This window comes from Lepidochelys kempii, chromosome 4 (assembly GCF_965140265.1).
Source record: "Lepidochelys kempii isolate rLepKem1 chromosome 4, rLepKem1.hap2, whole genome shotgun sequence".
Taxonomy (NCBI): Eukaryota; Metazoa; Chordata; order Testudines; family Cheloniidae; genus Lepidochelys; species Lepidochelys kempii.
This window is the reverse complement of record NC_133259.1, coordinates 125,426,967-125,450,877: the sequence shown is the minus strand read 5'-3', so window position 1 is coordinate 125,450,877 and position 23,911 is coordinate 125,426,967. Positions and strand designations below refer to the sequence as shown.

General features: G+C 39.4%; 1 protein-coding gene across 10 annotated transcripts in view; it reads left to right on the top strand.

Moving 5' to 3' along the window:
* MAEA (macrophage erythroblast attacher, E3 ubiquitin ligase) overlaps positions 1-23,911 on the top strand; it is a 118,045-nt gene that overhangs the window by 73,504 nt on the left and 20,630 nt on the right. For 8 of the 10 annotated variants that reach the window (XM_073342794.1, XM_073342795.1, XM_073342786.1 and 5 more), the window contains 3 exons: positions 11,412-11,534; positions 12,457-12,570; positions 14,576-14,652. In XM_073342794.1, the coding sequence (XP_073198895.1) occupies positions 11,412-11,534; positions 12,457-12,570; positions 14,576-14,652 (314 nt within the window). The remainder of the gene's footprint in view (positions 1-11,411; positions 11,535-12,456; positions 12,571-14,575; positions 14,653-23,911) is intronic. The other 2 variants (XM_073342788.1, XM_073342789.1) reach the window with 1 other exon arrangement.

Genomic DNA, 23,911 nt, shown 5'->3' with positions numbered 1-23,911 from the left:
TAATTTCATAGCATAGTTGGCCAGTAGCTCCTTCGGTTTATAAAACGCAATCCTGTTGTTAGGGACACAGTCATCTACTTCATGGAGTTGTAGAATGGTACTAGGGAAGATGCCTTCTCTCTCTTCTTGTCCTTAGCCCTGAAATAAAAAATACAATGCAAACTACAAACACTTTTTAATAATATGTCTGCACATGTTATGATGATTGTGTGTTTGGAGAAACAAGGAGTTTCAGGCCTGGATGTCCAGCCTCTCTTGAATAGTTTGGTAGGGTATCTGTTTTTTAATAAAAACACAAGGATGGAGAAATGAAAGGAAATTTGTAAATGGGTTAAGTCTGATCATTACATTGTATGTTAATGCATATTACATTTGACACACACTGTACTTGAGATGTGAAAATAGCCTCAAAACACGATCAGTTCAGCTGTATTTCATTAGGTCTTTTTAAAATGAAGCTCCACTCCAAAAGGTGACTTTAAAATGTGATCATGGGGTTCCATGGCTGTGTGTTACAAACTCTCAGATCAAGTTTGTTTGGCTTGCATGTAAAAAGACAGCATTTCAAACGGTCAGCCCTGCAAATTCAGCCTGGAAGCTGAAAGTCAAGCTGTGTTCCTTTTTCAGTTTGTGAGCACCTTGCCAGTAATACTTTTACTGGCCAGATTCTGCCTTCCACCTCCACTTGGACCTGCTGGAGCAGTTTTCAGTGAGGTTCCATGAGTGTATCTGAAAACAGATTTGACCCACCATTGGGATTTAACAGTTTTGTTGTTGTGTCATCAGGAATAGTTCTGCAGTTGATCTTAGTTTTGTCATCTGAATTGGAGTGAAAGGTAGTAAATTATTTTTCATGATTAGAGTATGATTCATAAACAATGAGAGCAGATTGGTCATGATTATATAGCCTCTCTTCTAACCATAATTGCACTTTCAAGAGTGGAATGAGGGGATTTAGGTTCACAGTATAGTGCCTGGAGCATACCACCATTATAGAGCATGTAAACCAGAAAATATTTGCACCCAATGTCATATCAGGTAGAAACAAAATGTTGCATATTTGGAGAAAAGACCACTTTACCTTGCCAAGTAACTTTGCTTTTCAGCTTCTGTGGAATTGGTAATAAAAAATAGTCTTCTAAATCAGCCAATAAAATAAATGATGAGGCTCCAACATGGCGGTGGGCAAGCACAGGCGACTTGCTGCGTGGAGGTGGGTGAAGACCTTGCACATGCACACCCCCACACGCACCAGGACTCCGAGGAGAGGATGCACTCAACCCTGACACAGTGCAAGGGGGGGCCGGGCCCAGAGTCCATGTCCCGGGGAGGGAGGGCTGCAGGGTGATCTCCTACCTCCCTGCAGCCAGTGGCCTGTGCTTACCGCTGCCATGCTGGAGCCACCACATTTATTTACTGACCAATAAGATTTGCAGAACTTTAAATTGTGTGTGCAGAATTTTTTTTTTTTTTGGTTCAGAATTCCCTCAGGAGCAGCAGGTGAAGCAACTCACCAGGGTTACCAGCCCCGCCCCGTATGCACTATGTGTGGGCAAGCCGGCTCAGCCCAGCAGGATCCAAGCGTGGAGGGACTTAGTGTTGGGGGAATCTAGGTGTGGGGTGAGAGGACTCTGTGTGGGGCAATGAGGGGGGGTCCTGGTGTGGGGTGGGATCTGGATGCACAGGGATTGGGGGGTGGGGGGTTCCAGTTGCAGGGGTAATGGGACTCTGAAGGTGGATGGGACTCAGTAGGGGTGATCTGGGGGGAGAGCGGGTTGGGGCTCGGTAGGGGAGGCTGAGTGGCTCAGTGGGATGGGCTGGCTGCTGGGGGGGGTGTGGCTTGGTGGGGTGGGGGTCCAGGTGCAGCTGGGTGGGGATCCAGGTGCAGGGGCTCATGGGATGGTCCAGGTGCATAGGGGGTGGGGCTCATCAGAGTGAGGATTGGAATGCAGAGGGGTCAGCGGGGGATGGTCTTGGTCAGGGGAAATGCAGGCCCAGCCGGGACTAGTAGTGAGCCCGGCGCCGGGGTAGGAGCCACTGACTAGGGTGGGCAGGAGGTGGGGCTTGGTGGGGATGACTGAGGGGCAGGGCCCTCTGGAGGCAGGCAGTGAGGCTGGATCAGGTGAGGGTTTGGGTGCAGGGGGCTTATTGGGGTGTTCTGTGTGCAGGGGGTGAGGCTTGTCTGGAGAGTGTGGGTATGGGAGGGGTCCAGATGCACAGGGGTTGGGCAGACTTGGGGTGGGTCTGATTTATCACTCTGTTGGCTGCTCTGGGTGCCAGAAACAATGCGCCCCTGCTGCTGTGGAGGGGGCTCATGACCACTCTTAGAGCTTCCCTTTGCTTCCCCATCGGAAAGTCATTTTTCTGCAAGGAAGCAAAGAAACCTGCGCTTGACATGAATTTTGCGTGCATGCCCAGTGGTGCAAAATTCCCCCAGGAGTAGCTAGCGTGACCAGACAGCAAGTGTGAGAAATCGGGACGGGGGTGAAGGGTAATAGGAGCCTATATAAGAGAGAGAACCAAAAATTGGGGCTGTCCCTATAAAATCAGGACATCTGGTCACCCTAGGAGTAGCATCAGTTTTATGTGGATTTGGGCACTACTTACCCAAAACAATGTTTGCACATCTTCCCCAACCAACAGGTCTACTTCTATGCATAAATTAAATACATGCATACACTTGCAGGACCAGTGCCTTAATGTGAATGTTCTCGTTTGATTTTTTTTTTTTTTTCATGGAGTTTCTAGCAACTTCAGGTATTCTGGGATGATTTCTTCACTATATAAAAACGGAATACAAATAAACACAAATTTCTTTATTCCATAGTGGTACATAAACTAATCATTCTCTTTGATCCTCTGAACTCCTCCTGCTCCTGCCCTCCCCCCTTAAAAATTTTGCAGTGTATGTGACATGAAGCAATATCCGCTTGTGCTGAGGAAGGGTAGCCAATGGGTTGGGCACTAGTCTAGGACTTGGGAGAGCTGTGTTCAAATCCCCGCCACAACACCGTGACTGTGGGTAAATCATTTAATCTCTCTCTGCTTCAGTTCCCCATCTGTAAAATGGGGATACTGCTTCCCTACTATATTGTGAGCAGAAATATATTAAAGATAGCTGGTATTATTTTCTATCTATTGACATAGGGTGATCAAAGTAAATAATCTGTTGTAGGTTTTATCCTTAGCATATGCCCAAGATGTCCACCAGAGATCCAGAAATGCATATTTTCTTATGGTTTACTACTTAATTATTTGTCTTCTCATTGTTCTCCTATAATTTAGAAGTTTTACCTAGTAATTTAATTTGCATGACATCTAGTGCAGTAATTGTACAGTTCTTTCCTTTGGAAATTGACCTTTTACTGCTATAATATCTTGTTCCATAGCATTTTACCCAGTCATTGAGCAAGCCAGACTTATATTTATTGATAAAATTAAATAACATTTAAATTGCATGTTCTGAAAGAAATCCTGTTTAATTAGATGCCAGTTCAGTCCTGGATGAATTTCCTCTCATGGAGGTTGCTGATACTTGTGCAAAAAGAAGGCAAAAATTTATGAAATCTTTTTCCTTTAAAAGACCATGTTCAATATGAGAAACACTTAATTTCTAAAATGGCAAAATAAATACATTGGAAAATATTTTAAATTTATGTGCTTATTATGAGCCTCTTTCTGGAAATGTACTTTTCGACAAGACCATAGTGTTTGTATGTAATTCATGTAAACTGAAGTGTAAACACAGAGGTTGTTGCTGAGTCTAACTTTAAATTTATTTTTGGTTAAATGAGCTTTTGAAAAATGAAATCTTACACATTCTGTGACTGCAACTCCTTTTACGCCCTGACATTTTTTAGGGTGTGGGGGGTTTTTTTGGTTGTATTTTTTTTTTTTTAAAGAGAATAGACACAATTTACTATGGTCCATGCCCATGGAACTTTAAGCCACATTGATGATAGTGAATGACCACTTTTTGAAAATCAACGACTTGTTACAATTAGGAATAAAATGTTTGGGAAACTGAATCTTTTTTTGTAATGCCATCTCAACTTGAAATTCATCCATGGTGGTGTATAAATTGGAGAGTGCTACAGGTTTGAGATGTGTTTCAAAACTGACATAAATACTCTGTATTTCATACAGATGGGGGAATGTGGGTGTGGAGATCAAGCAGGCCCCAAACTGTGGTAAGATCTGTTGTAAGTGTTGGAACAGCTTCTGATTTTGTGAGGGCCCTTTTGTCTGGAAAAGCAGTGAACCAAACTACCCAATCAGGTAGAGCAGCTGCAGGCATGAAACTCATTTTTCACATTTTTTAAAGAGAGGAAAAAGAATTCAATGCTTTGAAATTGAAGATTGGCTTCTGCATTCTTAACAGTAATTCAAGTAAGCATTTGTTAATTTTTTTTAGTATTTAAGTATACAATCTAATGCAATTTATAAATGCACATATACTTCATTCTAACTGGGTAGATAAGCTATAGTGAAGCTTTGCTGTCATGTCACCAAAAGCCAGCCTATTAGCTTTTTTTAGAAATTTTAAAATTGAGATACTTTGGCCTGACACTACTTTATTTTAGTTTTACATATGGGGGATATACATGTATTCCACCTGGGTAAACAAAGAGCCTTATCTGCAAATTCTTCCATGGACAATGGTCACCACTCTTAACTTGAGAAGAGACCATTTCTTTGGAAGAAAACTCTAGGACAGTAATAACAGGGAACAGTTGCAGAACTAACATGAACAATATCTTTTCTGCTTGTGGTGCCTGCAGGTAACTTTCAACACTGGTTGTGCCATTTTCTGCATAAAATAAGTAAAAAAGGCTTAATAAAAGGCAGCTATAATCATGTTCGATAGCAGTTGAAGAAGTCTGCTAAACTACTGCTTTCCTGATAAATACAGGTTTCAGAGTAACAGCCGTGTTAGTCTGTATTCGCAAAAAGAAAAGGAGTACTTGTGGCACCTTAGAGACTAACCAATTTATTTGAGCATAAGCTTTCGTGAGCTACAGCTCGCTTCATCGGATGCACACTGTGAAAAGTGTAGAAGATCTTTTTATACACACAAAGCATGAAAAAATACCTTCCCCCCCACTCTCCTGCTGGTAATAGCAGAGAATACTTCAATCTCTCTGGTCACGCGATTACAGACATGAAAGTTGCGATATTACAACAAAAAAACTTCAAATCCAAACTCCAGCGAGAGACTGCTGAATTGGAATTCATTTGCAAATTGGATACAATTAACTTAGGCTTGAATAGAGACTGGGAGTGGCTAAGTCATTATGCAAGGTAACCTATTTCCCCTTGTTTTTTCCTACCCTTCCCCCCCCCCCCCCCCCGACGTTCTCGTTAAACCCTGGATTTGTGCTGGAAATGGCCCACCTTGATTATCATACACATTGTAAGAAGAGTGATCACTTTAGATAAGCTATTACCAGCGGGAGAGTGGGGTGGGGGGAGGTATTTTTTCATGCTTTGTGTGTATAAAAAGATCTTCTACACTTTCCACAGTACGCATCCGATGAAGTGAGCTGTAGCTCACAAAAGCTTATGCTCAAATAAATTGGTTAGTCTCTAAGGTGCCACAAGTACTCCTTTTCTTTCTGATAAATACATATAATACAAAATATTTTTTCATCAGCAAAGCAATTTAAATCTCGAACACTAATCTTATGCTACTTTAAGGAAGCCTAACTTAATTTTATGCTGAGGCTTAATTATTGACTATAACAAGTTGAAGGACAAGATAAAACAAAGTCTTTTCTTTTCTGCTTAGCATACCACAGAGCTCTTTAAACATACAGAGAAAGAAGCTACTGTTTGTACTGTACAGAGAGCAAATGGTGAACATTAAGAAAATAGCAAGCATGTTTGAACCATGTCATCATTACAATGTCATCATTACATATTTTAAGACCTACCATGTCTGCCATTTTTTTAGCTGTTTTGTAATCTGATGACCGATGGCAAAACCTCATAGCACAATAAGCCAGTTTTATTTCTACATTCATTGACTATTTCTTGCTTAACGGTGATCTGTGTCTAAACATCATTGGTTCCACTTTGCTAGTTATTGGCTAAGAGAAAAGGACAGTTATGGTATCTAAGTTGCAGGGGGTGGTTATAATGGTAACACTGGATAACACTGAAACTACAATTCAGTAATTGTTGACTAGGATCTCTTTGGCTGTTGAATATTTATTGCTTTTATCATATGTATGGAATAAACATAATCAGTACAAATATGTATAGTGTCCTGTAATGAATCATCATACATTTTCAATCTGACATGTTTACTGAGCATTAGTAAAAGTACAGATACAATCATAACAGAAATCAAAAGGAAAATTTGTCACCCGATTAATTTATAATCCAGTTATGCACACACATTACATTTTATTGCTGAATGCTGATGGCAACTGTCGCATTCCGGGGTGCAATCCAGACCAGTAAGAGGTTGTCACCACCTGCCCTGCAATCTTGGGTCCTCACAATGCTTTGCTGTTGTAACTCCCAACCTGAGCTGCTCACAAACAGCCAGAAGTATGCAGGTCACTCCCTGAATTTATGTGTAGCTACTGTTTTGACCCCAGCAGCCTGTCAGCAATGCTTCAGTCACACTCTGCCTTCCAGCAGCCTTGGTTACTACTTGCAAAGTGACCCCCAACACACTCCCAGTCCAAAATTTTCCCCAAAAGTGTGTTCTTCATTGTCCAGCCCTTTCCTGGGCAGTTCAGATAATAGAGATCCATTGCCCCATAAGGGGTCAATATTCAGCAGTTTGCTACTTTAAATGGAGTTACCAAGCAGTTCAGTTTATATTAAAAAATAAAACAAGTGTATTTAACTACAAAGAGAGATTTTAAGTGAGTACAAGTGCAAGGTATTAAAATCAGAAATGGTTATGAGAAAATGCTTTCTAGTAGTGAAAACTTAAGTTAGATTTGGTTCAAGGTAAAATCCTTACCACATGTTCCTAGCGACATTGCAGCCCAAATTCTCAGGACAGGATTCCCTCCAAAATCCAAGGGCTGGTTCCTTTGTTGTCTCAGCTGAAAGAGAGAGATCTGGAGACAGAGCTTAGGAATTTTTTGCCCCTCACTTTTATAGTCCAGTCACCCTTTGAAATGCATTTGCCTGAGGGTTACTCCTAGATAATGTTCATTCCAGCTGTAAGGACAGAGACATGGAGTCTCATGGTGAAAGAGGTTCCCTGTTTTTGTTTGTTAAAATGTAGATCGATCTGTTCCTGTCCCCCTTCATTACCAAAGAATGGCCACTTGAGGGGTGATTGGCAGTCAACTTTGATGACATCTGTCTAGAGATATCAGCTTGTCCTTTGTCTTTGAGAAACTGGTTTATTCATTTTCCAGACTTGTCTGGTATACACATTGTAGTAATAATTTCAGCTTATGTTCATAACTTTAATACACATTTCATACAGACATTACACAAGAATATTGATTTGTGTTGCGTTAGTTTTTTAATGATACCTCACAACAGTCGTGTAGCTGGGGGGTGGCGGGGCAGTGGCCGCTCCCCCACTGAGCACAAGTGGCGCTTTGTGAATGTCTTGGCGCCTTTCAAATTTTCCCCTGTTGAGGGAACGGGGAGTGATCCAAAAAAACGCTTTTACTCACCTGGCGGTGCTCCGGGTCTTCAGCGGCACCTCAGCGGCGGGACCTTCCGTGCCACCGAAGACGCCCGGAGCAAGCGAGGGCCGGCCGCCGGAGCGCCGCCGGGTGAGTAAAAGCGCCGCAGTGCGTGGCACCTTTGTTTTGGATCGCTCCCCCTGTTCCCTCCGCCTGGCTACGCAGCTGCCTCACAAGGCGTCTTTTTCACAGAGATTATTACAATAATGTGTAGGGTTTGAATACAGGGGGTGGTCTTAGTTACAACATTATGAAGTGAATAGATTTCCCTTGATGGAACTCATTGTTGATTTATATGGAAAAATACTTTGAACATAAGATCATGAGTCTGCTGTTATTATGGGCCAGTCAGTTTTTCCCAATCTTAACAGAGTACTGGGGTAACATAAGGGTCTGCCATTAGGTCACCTTATTTCCATTCAGAGGAGTATCGTACATGCAGTTCTTTTTGAGGCCTCTGTCAAGGTCACGTTGAATTACCAGCAGGGATGCTGATCACACCTACAAAACTTCATCTCATGAATAGTAGTAGTCGTCTTCAGTGACACCCTAACTTGGCATCACTTCAGCTTTCATCAGTGCAGTGGCAAAGGGGATAATTTTGTTTTATATGGGGGGAGTGGTCCATAAGTCTCCTATGCTACACCTGATTCTGATTTCACCCTGGTTTAAATCACGAATAACTCCTATATGTCCATGGACATCACATGAGGGTGAACTAGTGTGGGAGAAGAATTGGGACATTTAATTTATTCCATTATACTGTAATTAATTTGATAAATGATGGTTGAAATTTTAAATTATGTAGTTGTATTGAAAACTTTCTCTGTGGACATTTTACCAAGTCTTGGCTTAATTTATAGACATTTTGCAGGAGTGGGGAAAATTTTAGAAAAAGGCTATACTTACTATTTCTAAGCAAATTATATGCAACTGTGTAAACAAGCCTGTGGCCATGACAACCTCCACTGCAGTTCTGGTTCTTTTTTTCTTAGGTAGTGTCTGTATTTAAGAGATCATAATTTTACAAGGAAAAAACCTACATGATAAATGAAATACAGGATGTAAACACAAGCCAGGTAGCTGTGTCGTTTGTATAAAATCTCAGAATGTTCCGAGCAGGAACAAACTAGCCCACATACTTTCTCATCTGTGGAGTTTTAACAGGTGAAAATACCATCGTCTAGTCTAACAGTGTCTTTATTCACTTGAGCTATTCTGAATATCTGTCATATTCAGCATATTTCAATTGTATGGTTTACAGCACATTGCTTTGGAAAGTACATATACTTAAATTTGGTGGAACAAGTTCATTTTTATGTTAATACAGACATTCTTAGCACTGAATTATTGTGTTAGTAATACACAGAATTGTACAGTTCCCTGCAGAGTGTTGTCTTCCTCTAAGTGTGAGCTGTCACAGCATGACATATTTATGCATCTCTGAATAATCTCCGAGAATGCCAATTCAAAATGTACCCAGTTCATCCTAGTTTGAAGAAAACTTCCTAAACCCTTTCACCACAGATGCATGAAGGAATCCTTTAATTGCATATGTCTTTAAAAAAATACACACATTCAGTTGCATTTGATTAGGTCTGTTTGAATGTATAAAGCTGCTAGTGAACTATGAAGCTGTACAGGAACAGTTAAATGTCTGCCCTATGCAGGTTGCTAATAGGTTGTACTTACCACAAGCAGTTTTTTTTTTTTCTTTCTTCCCACTTCCTGTGACGTGTCTGTCACTCAACAAAACGGAATTTTAATACTGTAACTCGTACTTCTTGTTTAGTCACTGGGATCAATAGGATGTTGCAGCCTGAATAATTATAGTGCCAATGCAATTGGAAGGCAAAGTTTCTAAATGTTATGGAACTAAAAGGAAGCATATGGAAGTGTCAGAACTTTACATGCTACTGATGGAAATGCCACTAGTTGCAAGTAGCTGGTAGGAACTAGAAAGGCCCAGAGTTTCTTCCTTATATGTAATTCTGCTCATTAAAGAGTGGAAATCAGACGAGAGAATATTAATACAAGCATCTGTTATAATTGTTCACAAATCACTTTAATGACACATTGCAAAGCTGAATCACATTAAATGTGATTGTATACAACTGAGCAACTTAATATTTTGAAAAATTAACTGAAGGAAGAGGAATACTCCTAGAAGTCCTAACACTGTACTATGGATTAACTCCATTTCTTATCAGCAGGGTCTTTTATTCAGCAAAACTGTAGTGTCACTTCCTGCAGCATGTTCTGTTCTAGATTTTTGTGCATTTGCTATGTCTGCAACCTGAAAACTCCCTGCTCTTTGTAAGTACATGGATGGTTTATAGAAAACGAATCCTTAAACTAGAATTACCAAGTGTATATCTGTGGAAGGTTGGAGTGACTTAAAAAAAAAAAGTGAATTTAATGCTTACAAAAAGTGATGGTTTAATAACACTGAAATCTGCAGACCTCTGTCCGCAAAACAGGTACAAATACTGAAACTTCATTACAAACATCCCATCTCACACTGCCCCACTGACAGCTTCACTGAGGCTGCCAAAATGGGAGCCAGTTGTGATGCTAGTTCTTCAGATATGGGCATCAGTGGAAAATAGTCTGTATCCACCAAACTTGTATCACACATACTGCTAAACATTGGTTGAAATATGAATTTGAGACCATCTTTTCCCTTTTCTCTTCCCCTCTGCACCCCCCTGCCTTCCCCACCATGGGTTTTAAGGAAGCTTTTCCTGACAGTTCTCAGCTTAAGTAAAGCTTAAGTTTAAAAAATAGCTAACTGGAAAATAAGGCTGACTTAAGTGTAAAGGCTGAAAGCTTCTGCCTGCTATAGATTTGTTGAGGATTGTGTAGAAAAGAATTTTAAAGGGTTACATTTTGCTGCTATTCTATTCTCACCTGTTTCTTTCTTATACCTAAAGAGTGTCAGAGACCTTTTGCCTCCTAGCTTTCTGTGGTGGTTTTGTGCATGCAAGTGCGTACGTACGTACATGCCTCCTCCTTAAGGAGGTGTGCAATGTGGCTCTAACCTTGTTAGTTCCAGAGACAGGCCTTAGCCCCAGAGTTATGAGGGGTTTGCTATAAAATTCAACACTGGCTTAAATTCTGAAACTGAACTCCCTCTCTTCCCTCCACCAGATGAGTTTAGGCCCATCGTATTTTTCCATTCTTTCTGTTAGGCCTAGTAGATTTGCTTGGGGTGGCTTTTACTTTCTCTGAATCAGACAAAAGAGACTGGTCATAAAAGAAGGGAGAACTCTGAGACTGAGGCAAAAGGAGAGTTAATGGAGAAGGATGAAGGTCAGAAGGAAAAAGGAGTGTTTGCTGGATGCTCTCAGGAGTCGGTGTAGAAAAGGATGCAGGTAGAGTATATGAAGGTATATGAAAAGAAATGGCGGGAGAGAAGGATTGTTGGCAAACGTGTTAATCTGTAAGAAGTATTAACACTGTTTACAGAGCAGGAAGGCATCAAACAAACTTAAGTCAGTTTTAAAATTTGCTCTCTACTTTGACAACATCAATAAATAGGGAATCACAGTTTTTGAGAAGACACTGTAACTACTTTATTTGTAGAGGAAAAAGCTTTAAAGGGCAAGATGTTTTTAAAATTATGTACATTTTAACATGCATCTCACAAATTAGCTCCTAGCTTTAGCTATGAAGAATGAGATTTTGTGGAGAAACCTCGTTTTGTAAACAAAGCTCAAACAGTCTTGCTCTCTCTTTTTCCTTAAGGACTTGGTAAATATCGAGATGTTCTTGACGGCTAAAGAAGTGGAAGAATCTTTGGAAAGGCAAGAAACTATGACTTGCTTGGCTTGGTGTCATGATAACAAATCCAGGCTCAGGAAAATGAAGGTATGGAAGTTATAATGCACAAAGCTTTAACTTAATGTACTTTGTCATGGTTGTATGAGCTCCTTGAATATTTGATTTAGCCAGTTGAATTTAAATGTTGGGTCTGAATGATGACTTAGCATGTACTAAACTAAAAATCCTAAGTACAAAATAAATCCCTTTAATATGCCTAAATCGGAGCAGTTGTACCCACTTACACCAAGGTTAAACTTGACCCTAAACCTAGGTCCTTTAGATGCACGATTTTTCCTTGACAAATTACAGTGAAATAACATAACAATATGACCTTGCTTTTTAATGTGATTTACAGACACTTAAATGCAAAGGGGTATAGTCTCGTCTGGATGCATGAGGACTTATGTGCATAACTCCTTTGCATCCTGCTGAGAACATACTTCACAGGGTGTATATGAAGTTGTCTTTAACAAGTGTGGAGAGCAATTGAAATGCTAAACATATAGTCTCATGCTTAACACAGTGGGAGAAATTTACCTTATTAAAAAAGTTTTATCCAGCTATGATGACTTAAAGAAAAGAGAGCTAACTTGAAATATAAGATGCAATAATGTTAAGTTAGAATGTAGTTTTCTCAAAAAAGCTGCATGTAATCTAGTAACAAGCAAAGTACATTTCTTTCCAGCCCTTGTACACCATGAACAGAAGATAAGGAGTCACTGTGTGTTTATCCATATATAGTTAGTTTAAATTCCCTTGTCTTTAAAGTTGCTTTTTAAAGTATGCTGTAATCTTTTATAGGGCTTGCAGAAATCTGTTTTAACTGATATTAACCAAAACCCCTGCCTCCCTCAGAAAGGTGTTTTGTGTCTTCTTTGTTTTTTTTTTTAAACTAAGCGCTTTCTTTAACCAAAAATGTCTGAGTGCACTTAATGACAAGCAAAGAGTGACATTCTCTGTCACTCAGGGGCGCCAAAATGAGAACGAACCGAAGATGGGACGCAAAAGTAAATCGGCCTGTGATTACTCTAAAGAAAATGATGATCTTGTTATGGAAACCATTAAAGGAAAACCAGAATTGGTATGTAAACACTGTTGCATAATTATACTGCTCAAGAAAACCTTGTGTGATGTTAATATGTTAAGTAACTTAAGAAATTAAATCCGAAGTACCCTCAATTTTTTTCATCAGCAATATTCAATGTAAAAATAAAAACTGGGAATAAAACAACTTCCACATCCCCCCCCCAAAATCTATTTCTGCAAGCCCTACTTTACATAAAAGCTAAGGCTGTGAGAGATCAGAGTTGGAGGAAATCACTATGCTGCTTTTTGAAACACACAGGAATAAATTTCTGTTCAGTGTAAGGCAGCTTAGCTGCTTATTAGTGTTAACTCCTTGCCCACCTTCCTGCAAGTCTAACCAAAAGCTAAACTGGAGAAGAAAGGGTTGGGGCGGGGAAGTAGTCCTGCAGTCCCATTGAGTTACCACTCTTGTGAGTAGGGCTGTAAGACTGTGCCAAAATTTGTGCTATATTGTAATGAATCTGAAATTTACTCACTACACAAGGTTTTTTAAGTTCTGACAGTCTATAAAATCCAATTTAGCTATTGGCTTGCAGTTCACTGGAGGACATCTACACTTCTGAAGACCTTTTTTTTTCCCATGTATCTTAAAGGGAGAAAGTATATGTGTAGAATATATTCTCTGTAGGGGGATGATTACTAAAGAGTGGATCTTTTTTAAAAGATACAAAAAATAAACTAATCTAAAATCCCAAATGAGTGATGATGTGCAGAGTTAAGTAACTAGGTATTTTAAAACAAAACATCTGAAAGTCAGTTCCTCTGTTTTGTCTGCCGATTCAAATTTCAAGAGTTTTATCTTTAGCAAAAGTTAAGAGTACAGGACAATGTAGCTCTTCAAATCTTGTGGAATCCTTGCTTCTCTCTGGACAGTCAGGCTTGGGAGTTAAAAAGAACCTATTTTCAAACAGTTACACTTTAAAACTGTATATTCCATCAATACAATGTTTGAGTTTAAATTTCTTTACAAGTTTCTAATTGTTAAAAAAAAAAAAAGCTGTCATAAATGTGTGCTGCACCACAAACAGTTAACTGACCCAAATTTGGAGCTGGTCAAATTCCTGCTGATGTCATTGAGGAATTTTGATATTACTGTGCAGATAAACAATAAACAAAAGGCAGCCATTCATACAAACATGGGGGAGGAAAATGTTCGCTGAATGGAGCAGACAAATTTGAGGAATACATATTTATTTTCAATCTTCAGAGGGTGTATGTGTGGGGTTTTTTTTAAAGATAATAAAGTAGTTGACTCTGTCCCTATAACAAAGCATGGTGAATTGCTCTTTTTTCAGAGAGAGAAACTTTTTTAAATTCTACATGTTCAAAGTTTTCCTATAGATCTTTGTGAACCAGTGCTAAATTTGATTTAAAGGGACACTGTCAGTTTACTTACCTTTTCCAAAAGCAGGTTAATGCAACTTGGTTTTAGTGTGAATGAGATTGTCTTTAGTATGGCGTTTATAACTGTTCTGGGTTCTTTGGCGGCAGGGGAAAAAGGGCCCTCAGTGAACTAAAATAATGTGCAATTTCTTGCTAACATGAACATTCAGGTAAGCATTTAGAGACCTTTTGCCCCAACAATCCTGCACAATTCCATTGTGTCTCATAACTAAGAGGGTTCCTCTGCCTTAATTATTGCTTTATCTCAGAAATTTCAACAGTATCTGCTGTCTTACAGTTGGAATGTAGTACAAAGCAACACCGCTGATCCATTGACACCCATGAGAATTATGGCATCCTTTAGTCATCAGGACACAATTGGTCCCTGTTACGACAATTCCTTTTGGAGGAGGGTGAGGAGTAGGAGGCTTTTTGTTTGCTTTTAGGGAATTTTATGCCAGCATTAAACTATTTTATCTGCATAAATACCTAAAAGCAAGCGAAGTTGCATGCCATTAACACTATTTTGTGGCATACTGAGTACTTTGAGCACATAAGACACATTGTGCAATGCTGCTTTGGCCCCATCTAAGACCTTGTCTTGTCTTTAATCTCAGAGCTGTCTGGAGTTCAGCCTAAGGATTCAGGAGTTCATTGAACTCATTCGACAGAACAAGAGACTGGATGCTGTGAGGTATGAAATTAGGATGCTTACCAAACCGTTTTCTTAATAAGAACATATTATACTTCATAAGAAACATGTGACTATTATTGCACACCCAGAAGCTCCACTGCAACAAATGGTCTTCTCAGCATTGTTATTATCAAACACTCTCTTGGGATTTAATAGACTAAGGTTCATATTGAATTATTTGGAATTTTAAGCACAGGCTATCATTCGAGATACATAATTAAAAACTTTAAAGTGGTTACTGAAAATAAAACTTTCTGGCTTTGCAAAACTTCAAAATTCAGAAATTGTCATCAAAAATATACTTTTTACATTGTTGGTCTCTTGGTGTAGACAAATGCTTCTTTTAATACACAGTTCAGTTTGCAATTACTATAGTAATCTCGAGTATGAACTAAAAGAGGGTAGATGGGATTGGCTTGCACAGCCAAACTTCCTGTGTCTCAAGAAAAGAAGTTTCTCTTTTTATGTGGACTGGTCGGAATCTGATTTAACTTGAACATTTTGACCATAAATGTCTAAAACTGGATATAGACTGTTTCAGCTCTGAAGCGTTGTTCATTATGCAATCTTTATTAAACCCCATTAAATTTTAGGATTTATTTGAAGTATTTTAGTTCCTTATTAAATGGATTATATTAATACTTTGCAGCTCTACAGTACCTATTATCTGAGGGTCTCTATTATGTTACAAAAAATAAGACACTCCTCTCTTCTGTGAGATATATAAATGTTATACCTATTTTCTGTAGGAAAAGACAGTTCATGCTTGCCCAAGGTCTTAGAGTCAGTGACCGAGCTGGAAATAAAACCAAGAATTCATGACTCATTGTCCCCTATTCTAACCACAAGACAACTTTCTTGTCTCTGGGTAAATACTTCTTATTTTATTGGGTCAAGAAGTAATTTAAAATGAATAAGCTTTTGAGTCAGTGGTCTCAATCTAAGGTGTTCGAATAATGTTTCAGAACAGGAAACTGATTTGGTTAAAATCAATGGGATGCCTGTGCTGGGACCTCGTGGTATGCAGATAATATGTGATAATATTTTGTAGTATTCTATTACCAAGTTACTGCACAATAAGAGAAGGTGATTCTGATGAGTTTAGAGTGGTATAGTTATAATTACATGACCGCTTCTACTACATTTTGTTACCTAGTGTTGCTTTATAAAATCTTGTTGAAACTAACAGGATATTTGTAGGATACTTGCATCATTTACTGTCATGAAGTTTTTTATGGTAGGGATAGTGCACCGTCATATCATACACATGGTGCATCACAGAAACAAATAAAAATTCTCAGCGTTTTTAATCAGGACCTCAATTTTTAGGTACAGAACACTTTTTTTTATTAGATTCAAATGGAATACTGAATTATCTTCAGAAGGGAGGAAAAAGAAAGGTGGATTCTTAATTCTGGGCTACCTGTGTGTCTCTGTGATATTCTAGACTGATGCCCTACTGTAATATTGTGACGCTGTTATTGCTATTATCTCGTGTTCACATGTCTGAAATGTGACAAATTATGCTTTCTGCATTAGCTAGTTGTTGCATAGTCAATTTGCTTTTTGCATAACTGCCAGCTTCCTGTATCAGTGTGCAGCAAGCACTGGAAGAGAGTAAACAAAAGGATTTTGGAATGTGTTTTATTAAGAATACCATAGCAGTATTCCAGTGAAATATACCATATGAATATCATTATAGCTGTTCATCTGCAGCTGGGTGTACTGGAGAGAACAGCATATGTGCACTGAGCTCAGAGTATTTCTCAGCATGCCTTGTCCTCTAGTTCTTGCTGTGCTTTCACTTGTTTAGTATTGCAAACCCCAAATGTTCAAAAATCATGCATATTTTTAAAAAATAAATATTGTTTTGGTGTTTAAGCCTTTGGTTATAATTGGGTCATGCTTTCAAGTATTTCTCCACAGCTTTGTGGCTAAACTTTTTTTTTCTTTTCATGAAAACTAAAATTCTCCAAAAAAACCACTGGATTCCAGGATGTGGGCCTTAAAAAACAAACAAACCAAAATGAAACATACCAAATAAAATCAGACTCGTGATAAACTAGTGACAGTTGGCAACGCTGCTAGTCACCATCTCTTTGAGATGGCAGCTTTGAGACTTTTACAAGAATTGGGGGGCCTATTGAGACAATCTGGGGCTCTCCAACAATGGCCTGTCACTGGAGTTACGGTTAGAGTGGACCCCTGCGTGAAGGGGGAAGGTCATTGGTCTCCTTTCCCTCTCCTTCACCACCCAGGAGGGATGGGAGTTCAGGGGTCCAGTGTTGTCTACAGCATTTGGGGTATCTACTTTTGTAGATAAGCCATAGCTGCTACATTTTTCTCCTGCCACACACACATCACTCTGTGATGGTGTTGGTAGGGCCCCTGCAGCAATTGGTGAGTCAATAGCCCATTGAGATGCGTGAGGCACTTGACATCTTTGAGTTCTTGTTTCAAGCTATCTGCACTCTCAATCAGACATCACTGCTTCAGGGCTTGTCTATGTAGGGAAATTTACCAGTATAATTATGCCCCTAAATTTCTCTGTGTAGACAAGCCATCACTTATGTTTGAGTCACTTTTACATCTTTCAGGGCTAGGGGTGTAGATCTTTCAAAAATGACTGAATGGGGTGAGCACTTAATTCCCTTAGATTGGGATTTCCCAAAGAGTGCCTAGCTAGCGCGGGCGCGTGCTCTCTCCCTCTCTCTATATATAATAAAAGGTGAGGTTCTAATATAAGCACATGACTCTAGGAGCTGGAGCTCTAGGGATGATGAGCCTAAGGTGTTTGTGACTTAATTAGGACCTGACTAGAATTACATTTTCTTAGAGACTTTTATGGCGCTCTGGAGATAGGGTTTCAAATTCAAAAGTTGTGTGTGAAGTAGTGTGACTTAGACTTTCCATAGATCTACTCACAAGCACTCTACTGACAAGTAAGTGTGTCTGCTGTTGTAACTTACATGTGAAGAATGCAAGAAAAAGTTAAAGTAGCCCTTAGTAAGTTTGTGTTGGCCTCTTTAAGTCCTGTCTACCTTCTGTTTTTAGCCAGGCACAGTAGGTGGCTAGTTGCCAGGGTGTATGAGAGCTGCAAACTTTACCGCAGAGAATTAGGAGTATATAGACGGTGTCATCCCTTTTATAAAGCTGAGACCTGGAGGGAGAAAGAGCTGCTCCACCAAAGGACTGCAAAAGAAGCCTTATAAGGAATTGGGCAACAAGTAGGAAGGGCCCATTGGGGAGAGGAAAGTTGGTCTGTATTGGGACTTGAAGAGCCCTAGAGTGCGGCAAAGATGAAGGAAGAGATCTTGGGTAAAGAAGCAATGTGGACTTGAGATTGCAAGTAGATACCTGCTTCATTCCAGGTGTCCAACGCAAGATCTTGTGATGGAAGGCAGATAGAAGCTCCCCTTCACCCACCCATACGTCATACAGTGTGGGTGAGAGAGATTGGTTTAATTCTTTTAGAGATGTGTGAAGCTAATCTAGTTTCAGGTTGTTTTCAACGGGACCGAGGTCATTCTATCTGCTACATGAGTATAACAAAGCTGTGCAGAAATCAAAGGCCTGCAGCAGTTTAGACAGACTTTTTAAGTTACAGTTGGACATAATGAAGGGGAGCCTATGAAAGAAAATGGCACTGTATGGGTATGTAAAAATTACTGCGGTATTGGGAGGTCTCTTCTCAGTGAAAATCTCTTTGAGGTAAACTTCAGTATTAAAGCTCTCTTCTTATGTTTCCCAGGCCTAGTTTCAACTCCATTCAAATATGCTGCTTACTTTAAACTTCCACATCATTTCTTTCCTGCTCAGTCCTATCTCTGCCCAAATCTTCATCTCTCTTGTTTCCGCGCAACCCAACCCAATATCACTGCTCAGCTTCCTAAGAAGCAGCTTTATGTAATTTGTAAAATGTTTTTCTTTTTAAACAGTTGTAGTTTTTTTGTTTTGTTTTTTGTTTTTTTTTAGAAAATGATGCCAGTCTTTACAAGCATGAATACTCCATGGGCTGTCATTTAGGCTCCTACAAGGTGCTTTGATATATCTCTCAAATGTAAAAAATATAATGTACAACCTTTGTGGGGAAGCGTGAAAGCCTCTCAGATAGTCTTGATCTTTTTTCTGAAGCACATGCCCTCCAGATCTGTTGAGTACAGTGGTGTCTTTGTGCTGTATGGCTTTATTGCCTAGTTCTGAATTGCTTCTATGCCAAGCTGGCTGTCCTGCATCCTGACAACGGGTAGTCATGCTCTAAAAGCACTATTTTCATTGTTGGGAGTGCAGCTTCTTTATGTTAGTCAGTAACCAGACATGGCAATGGTGTAAGCATAGATGAAGTGATGATGGGCCCAGAACGGGGGCAAAGTGGAGAAGGTGGCTCAGTGTTTTTATTGTGGGTCTGTGAAAATTTCTTCTTCCTGGCACGGCATTCGGACTTGTATTCACGGCTAAATTGGCACTGCTGCGATCGATGTAGTGGTGTCAATATAGAGGATCTAGTGAGGATAAACTAAGTCGATGGCAGAGTGCTCTCCCATCAACATCTGTACTCCATCTCCCCGAAAGATGGAAGGTAAGTCGGAGGGAGAGTGTCTCCCGCCGACACAGCGTTGTGTAAACACTGATGAAAGTTGACCTAAGTTACATCAACTTCAGTTATGTAACTTGGGTCTACTTACAGCTTTAGTGTAGACCAGCCCTTAGAAAATCTTCTTAAGGTTACTCCAGGATTGGTGGAAGGAGGTTGCTTGAGACACCAGATGTATTCTCTGTCATTATCAGAGCAAAGTTGCAAGCTTAGAACATAAGCTGATCTCTTGCGTGACAGCACAGTATATTGTCAACACTAAATAACCTAGGCCTGGTGTGCACTAGAAAATTAGGTTGGTTTAACTACATTGGCTAGGAGAGTGGGGGAAAAAAAAAATCCACACCCGTGAGCGGTATTAAGCTGACCGAAGTCCCCATGTAGACAGCGCTAGGTTGACAGACAAATTGTTCCTCTAACCTAGTTACTGCTTCTGGAGGTGGTGGATTACTGGCACTGATGGGAGAATCCCTTCTGTTGGTGTAGGTAGTGTCTACACTGAAGCGCTACAGCCGTCCAGCTGTGCTGCTGTAGCATTTTAAGTGTACACAAGCCCGTAATTCATGATTTGCATTAAGTTGGCTTTGATTTGGTTGCAATTTCAGCAGAATATTTCATGGAGGTTAGAGCTAGACCTGTTCTAAAAACTCACTGTTTGTGCATACTGTTGTGAAGAACAAAGAAAATAAATGTTAGTACCAAAGGCTAAAATTCTGTGTAACTTGCTGGTGAGTCCCTTCCCACACTTCCCAGCAGAGAGAAAGTTTAGGTGTGCTGGGTCAACCTAGCCACAAGGGTGTGCAAAATCGCCCACCCATACATCTTTAGGTAGTGACCTATGAAAGGCCCGTGTTGCGTCTCTCTGGAAGGAGAAGAGTGACAGCAGGGAACCACATTGACATCACAAACTGTTCTTTGGGCCTCTCTTGCTAAAGGGGTCTTGATTGTTTGTGACGGTGGGGAGGGTGGTAGTAATTGGTCAGGGGAAAATGAAGTGAAACAGGAACTGATTATAATGAAACAATTCAATAAAAATACAATACCCTAAGACTATATAGGAGCACATACTGTAAGTGCGCAAAAAATATTTGGGGTGAGTTATCTTTAAATTTCTGTAGTTGTATTATTAAGCTATATTGAGGGAGCCTAAAGCATTTGTAACAGTGCCCTTTTGTAAAACTCCTATAAAATAAATCTAAATGATTAGAACATACATGGAAAACCTTAAAAATAGCCCCCCCCCCCCCCCAAATTCTAAACATATGGAAAATAAGAGAAGAGAGTGTTAGGGTGGGGGAAATTAATTGGATAAAATAAGTAAAAGAAAATAAAAGCTAAAGGTTACAGAAAGCAAGCTGTCAAAGGCAAATGACCATGAGTGTACAACTAAACTGCTGAGGCTCGAAACAATAACGGTGTATAGTGGCAAATTGGTAATGGCAAGGAATTGTATAACAAACCTTCCTTCTTCCATAGAACTAATAAGACACTTGCCAGTTGTTATCATTCTGGGCCCTGATCTGCAATGTGCTCCGTTCTTCATTCAGATTCCGAGCAGACATGGAATAATTTAAAGGATCAGAGCTTTTGCTTGTCTATTGTGTCCTTTTTCCCTCTTTCCTCATTTTGTGCCCTGCCACAAAGAGCTTGCAATCAAGAAAAGAAAGGATACAAACTGTGTGTGTGCGCACAGCACACCGCATACTTGTGGGCACCACACCAGCATGAATAGTATCTAATAATTAAAACAACTTCATTTACATATCAGAGAGCTATTTAGATGTCTACCTGTCTTACAATGATTACATAATATTTTCACTAGATTTTCAGAACAATGTCCTATATTGTAAAAGGAAATGTCCAATATGGTAAAGGAAATTGTTCCTTTTTTTTTTTCAAATTGGCCAACAGTTGCCCACACCTACACTACAAAATCAGTATATGAATTGTCACTTATTTGAAATACTACTTGTGTGGGGTGGGAAGAGGTTCTGTCCCTTTATTTGAGGTTTGCATTGGAATTAATATTTCCTAGTTGTATAGTAAGTCCATAAATCGAGTTATCACCTTAACTTGTACTGCAAGTGCATATTTAAATCATTATATTCGATTTTTAAGGGCAAAGAATATATGTATTCTGTATAAAGATATTTAGTTGGTTCTGAACCGCAACAGATGCAGCTGGCAATTAAAACTTTTCCAGTTATAATACTTCTGTCTGAATTATTTTGTTTTTTTATTCCGACATAAAAAAAAGGGGAACTGCAGAATGTCTTTGTCTAATTCAATGCTTTTGATAGCACTAATTCGCTCCTAGCACTGTGCATTCTGTGTTCAACGTCTCACTGCAAGCTCTAAAGAAACTTGCTTTAGAAAATACTGTTAACTAGCAGAAAATGTTCAAAATATCCATCTGGTTTGTTAACTTTAAAACAAATATTTTCATGAATAACAAAGAATTTGAAAACTAACTTATTTTGGAAGGTGTAGTATAAAAATTCTGATTGCTTTTAGCAAACCACTACCACTTCTGTTTTTATTAGCTTGCTTCTGTTAAGTGCCTGCAGCAGGATTCTTTCAGTATTGTGTCCATGATGCAATAAATAGGTCAGGCATCCATTAGAAAGCAGAGAAAGAGGCTGTTTACCAAGTAGTTTCCTGTATGAGTGGAACTCAGAGAGCTGACATTTTGTTGAAACGCAGCTGGTGTTTAAATAAGTTTGAAAGCTTTGCTTACTGCCTGCTGAGAACCTCTAAAGTGACACATTGCTTTTAGGATACAATTGATGTGAGCTTTAAAAATATATATCTTATTTAATAACAATGTTTGAATTTCTGAAGCTTTTTAGAATATAATGTGTGCACACTGAGTTGCTCTAAGGTTGTTCATCAGAGTGCTCTTCAAAGAGCAAGTTTCAAGAATATACAAAAACTGTTTAATGCTAAGGCTATGACGTGATGGTAGAAAATTCAAAGTTCAGGTTAATACTCTGTGCTTAATTCATGCAGCCTTTTAAAAAAAACAAAAAAACAAAAACAAAGGCAACACCTTTTACAAAAAATGTTAGGGATATATTCATTCTTTCTGGCTGTTGTCAGACTTTTACACCTATGCTGAAATTTTGTATATTTTATTACATTCCAGGGATTTTCAACACTGTCGGGATGCAAAAGATATATAATGTAGTCACTAGTGGTCGGTAATCATGAGAGGCTTTATTCAGATGCTGATTTTGTACTCAACTAGATCTTAGCTGGGGGCAGGGGGAAATAGTGTTGTGTACACAAGGAGAAAAGGGAAATACTCAACTCATTTCAGATCCATTTTTGCAATAAGTCTAGGGTTGGCCAGAGTCTTGGTTTTCCTCATTCTATTTTTGTTTTCTGAATAAGTGGATAAGTGGAATAACTTCATGGTGCTTTTTCAGTACAAACTTATTTGACTGCAAGTAAAGGGGTTCGAGATAAGAAAGCTGTTCTAACGTGGTCCATTGAGCAGAATAAAGAACATGTCCTCCCTCATAACGGTTTACAGTCTGTGTTCAGTTATTGCCACTGCCTGATTAATATATATATTCAGTCATATCGTGCGTAGAGATCCATGTGCCTTGTATATCTTGTAACTGAGTGTACTGCAGCTGTAGTTGGAGTAGTGAGTGAAACGTGAGTGTTTTCATTTTCTCTTTGATTTTCTCAGTCAGATTTGCTCTGGTTTCTGGTTTTGTGTCAAATTGCGCGCGCGCGCGCACACACAATGATGGCATTGAAGTTATTTTATATAATCACTTCTCTCCCATGATAGGTATGTCAACTTCACAAACAAATCTAATAAAAAACCTAGGTCCTTGCCCCAAAGTTGACAAACTCATCCTAGGATTTGAGCAAACTGCTCTTTCTGCCTATTACACCATGATCTGCAGTGAGAATTTAGCTACCAATTTTGGTGATGTATTGGGCAGAATTCATTTATAGCACATTCTGTCATAGTTGTATTGATTCACCTGTGTTAATGATAGTAAAAACTTGGTCCATTGAAGAGTAAGCGAATGTGGTGTTCAAGCCACACTGATGTGCCATTTTTACAGTTACTTTCTTGACTGTAGCAGCCCTTTTAAAAATTTGAACTCAACAGGATAGCCCTAAGAGATACTATAAACATTTCAAGATGATGTCTTCACTGAGTTCTTGGGAAGGAAGGAGTTTCACTTGGCGAGGTTCAGTTAGGAATCTGAGCTTTCATGTGATCAGTTAGTTCAGTATTCTTCTTATCTGCCTGCAGTGTCAATTAAGAATTTAAAGGAATAGCCAGTATATAATCTTTGGGGGTTTTACTTTAATCATATAGATGCTGGGTGAAGCTATGGTCTCATTGAAATCAGTGGCAAAACTCCCACTGACTTCAGTAAGGCCAGAATTTCACTTGCTGACTTGAGTTGTCTCCTGTAGCTGAAGGAATTGTTGTCGGTATGGTGTGATAGGATACGGCCTTTCCTTGAGTGGTAATTATTGATGGTACTTGGTCAGGCTGCTGAGAATAGACCTGACTAACTAAAATTACTTTCTTTTGGATAGAAGTTCAAATATTGTACAAAACCCTTCCACCATCCACACTATTAAATTATCTCTGTATGAGACTCTGTCATCTGCTCCAATAACAGTTGCAGA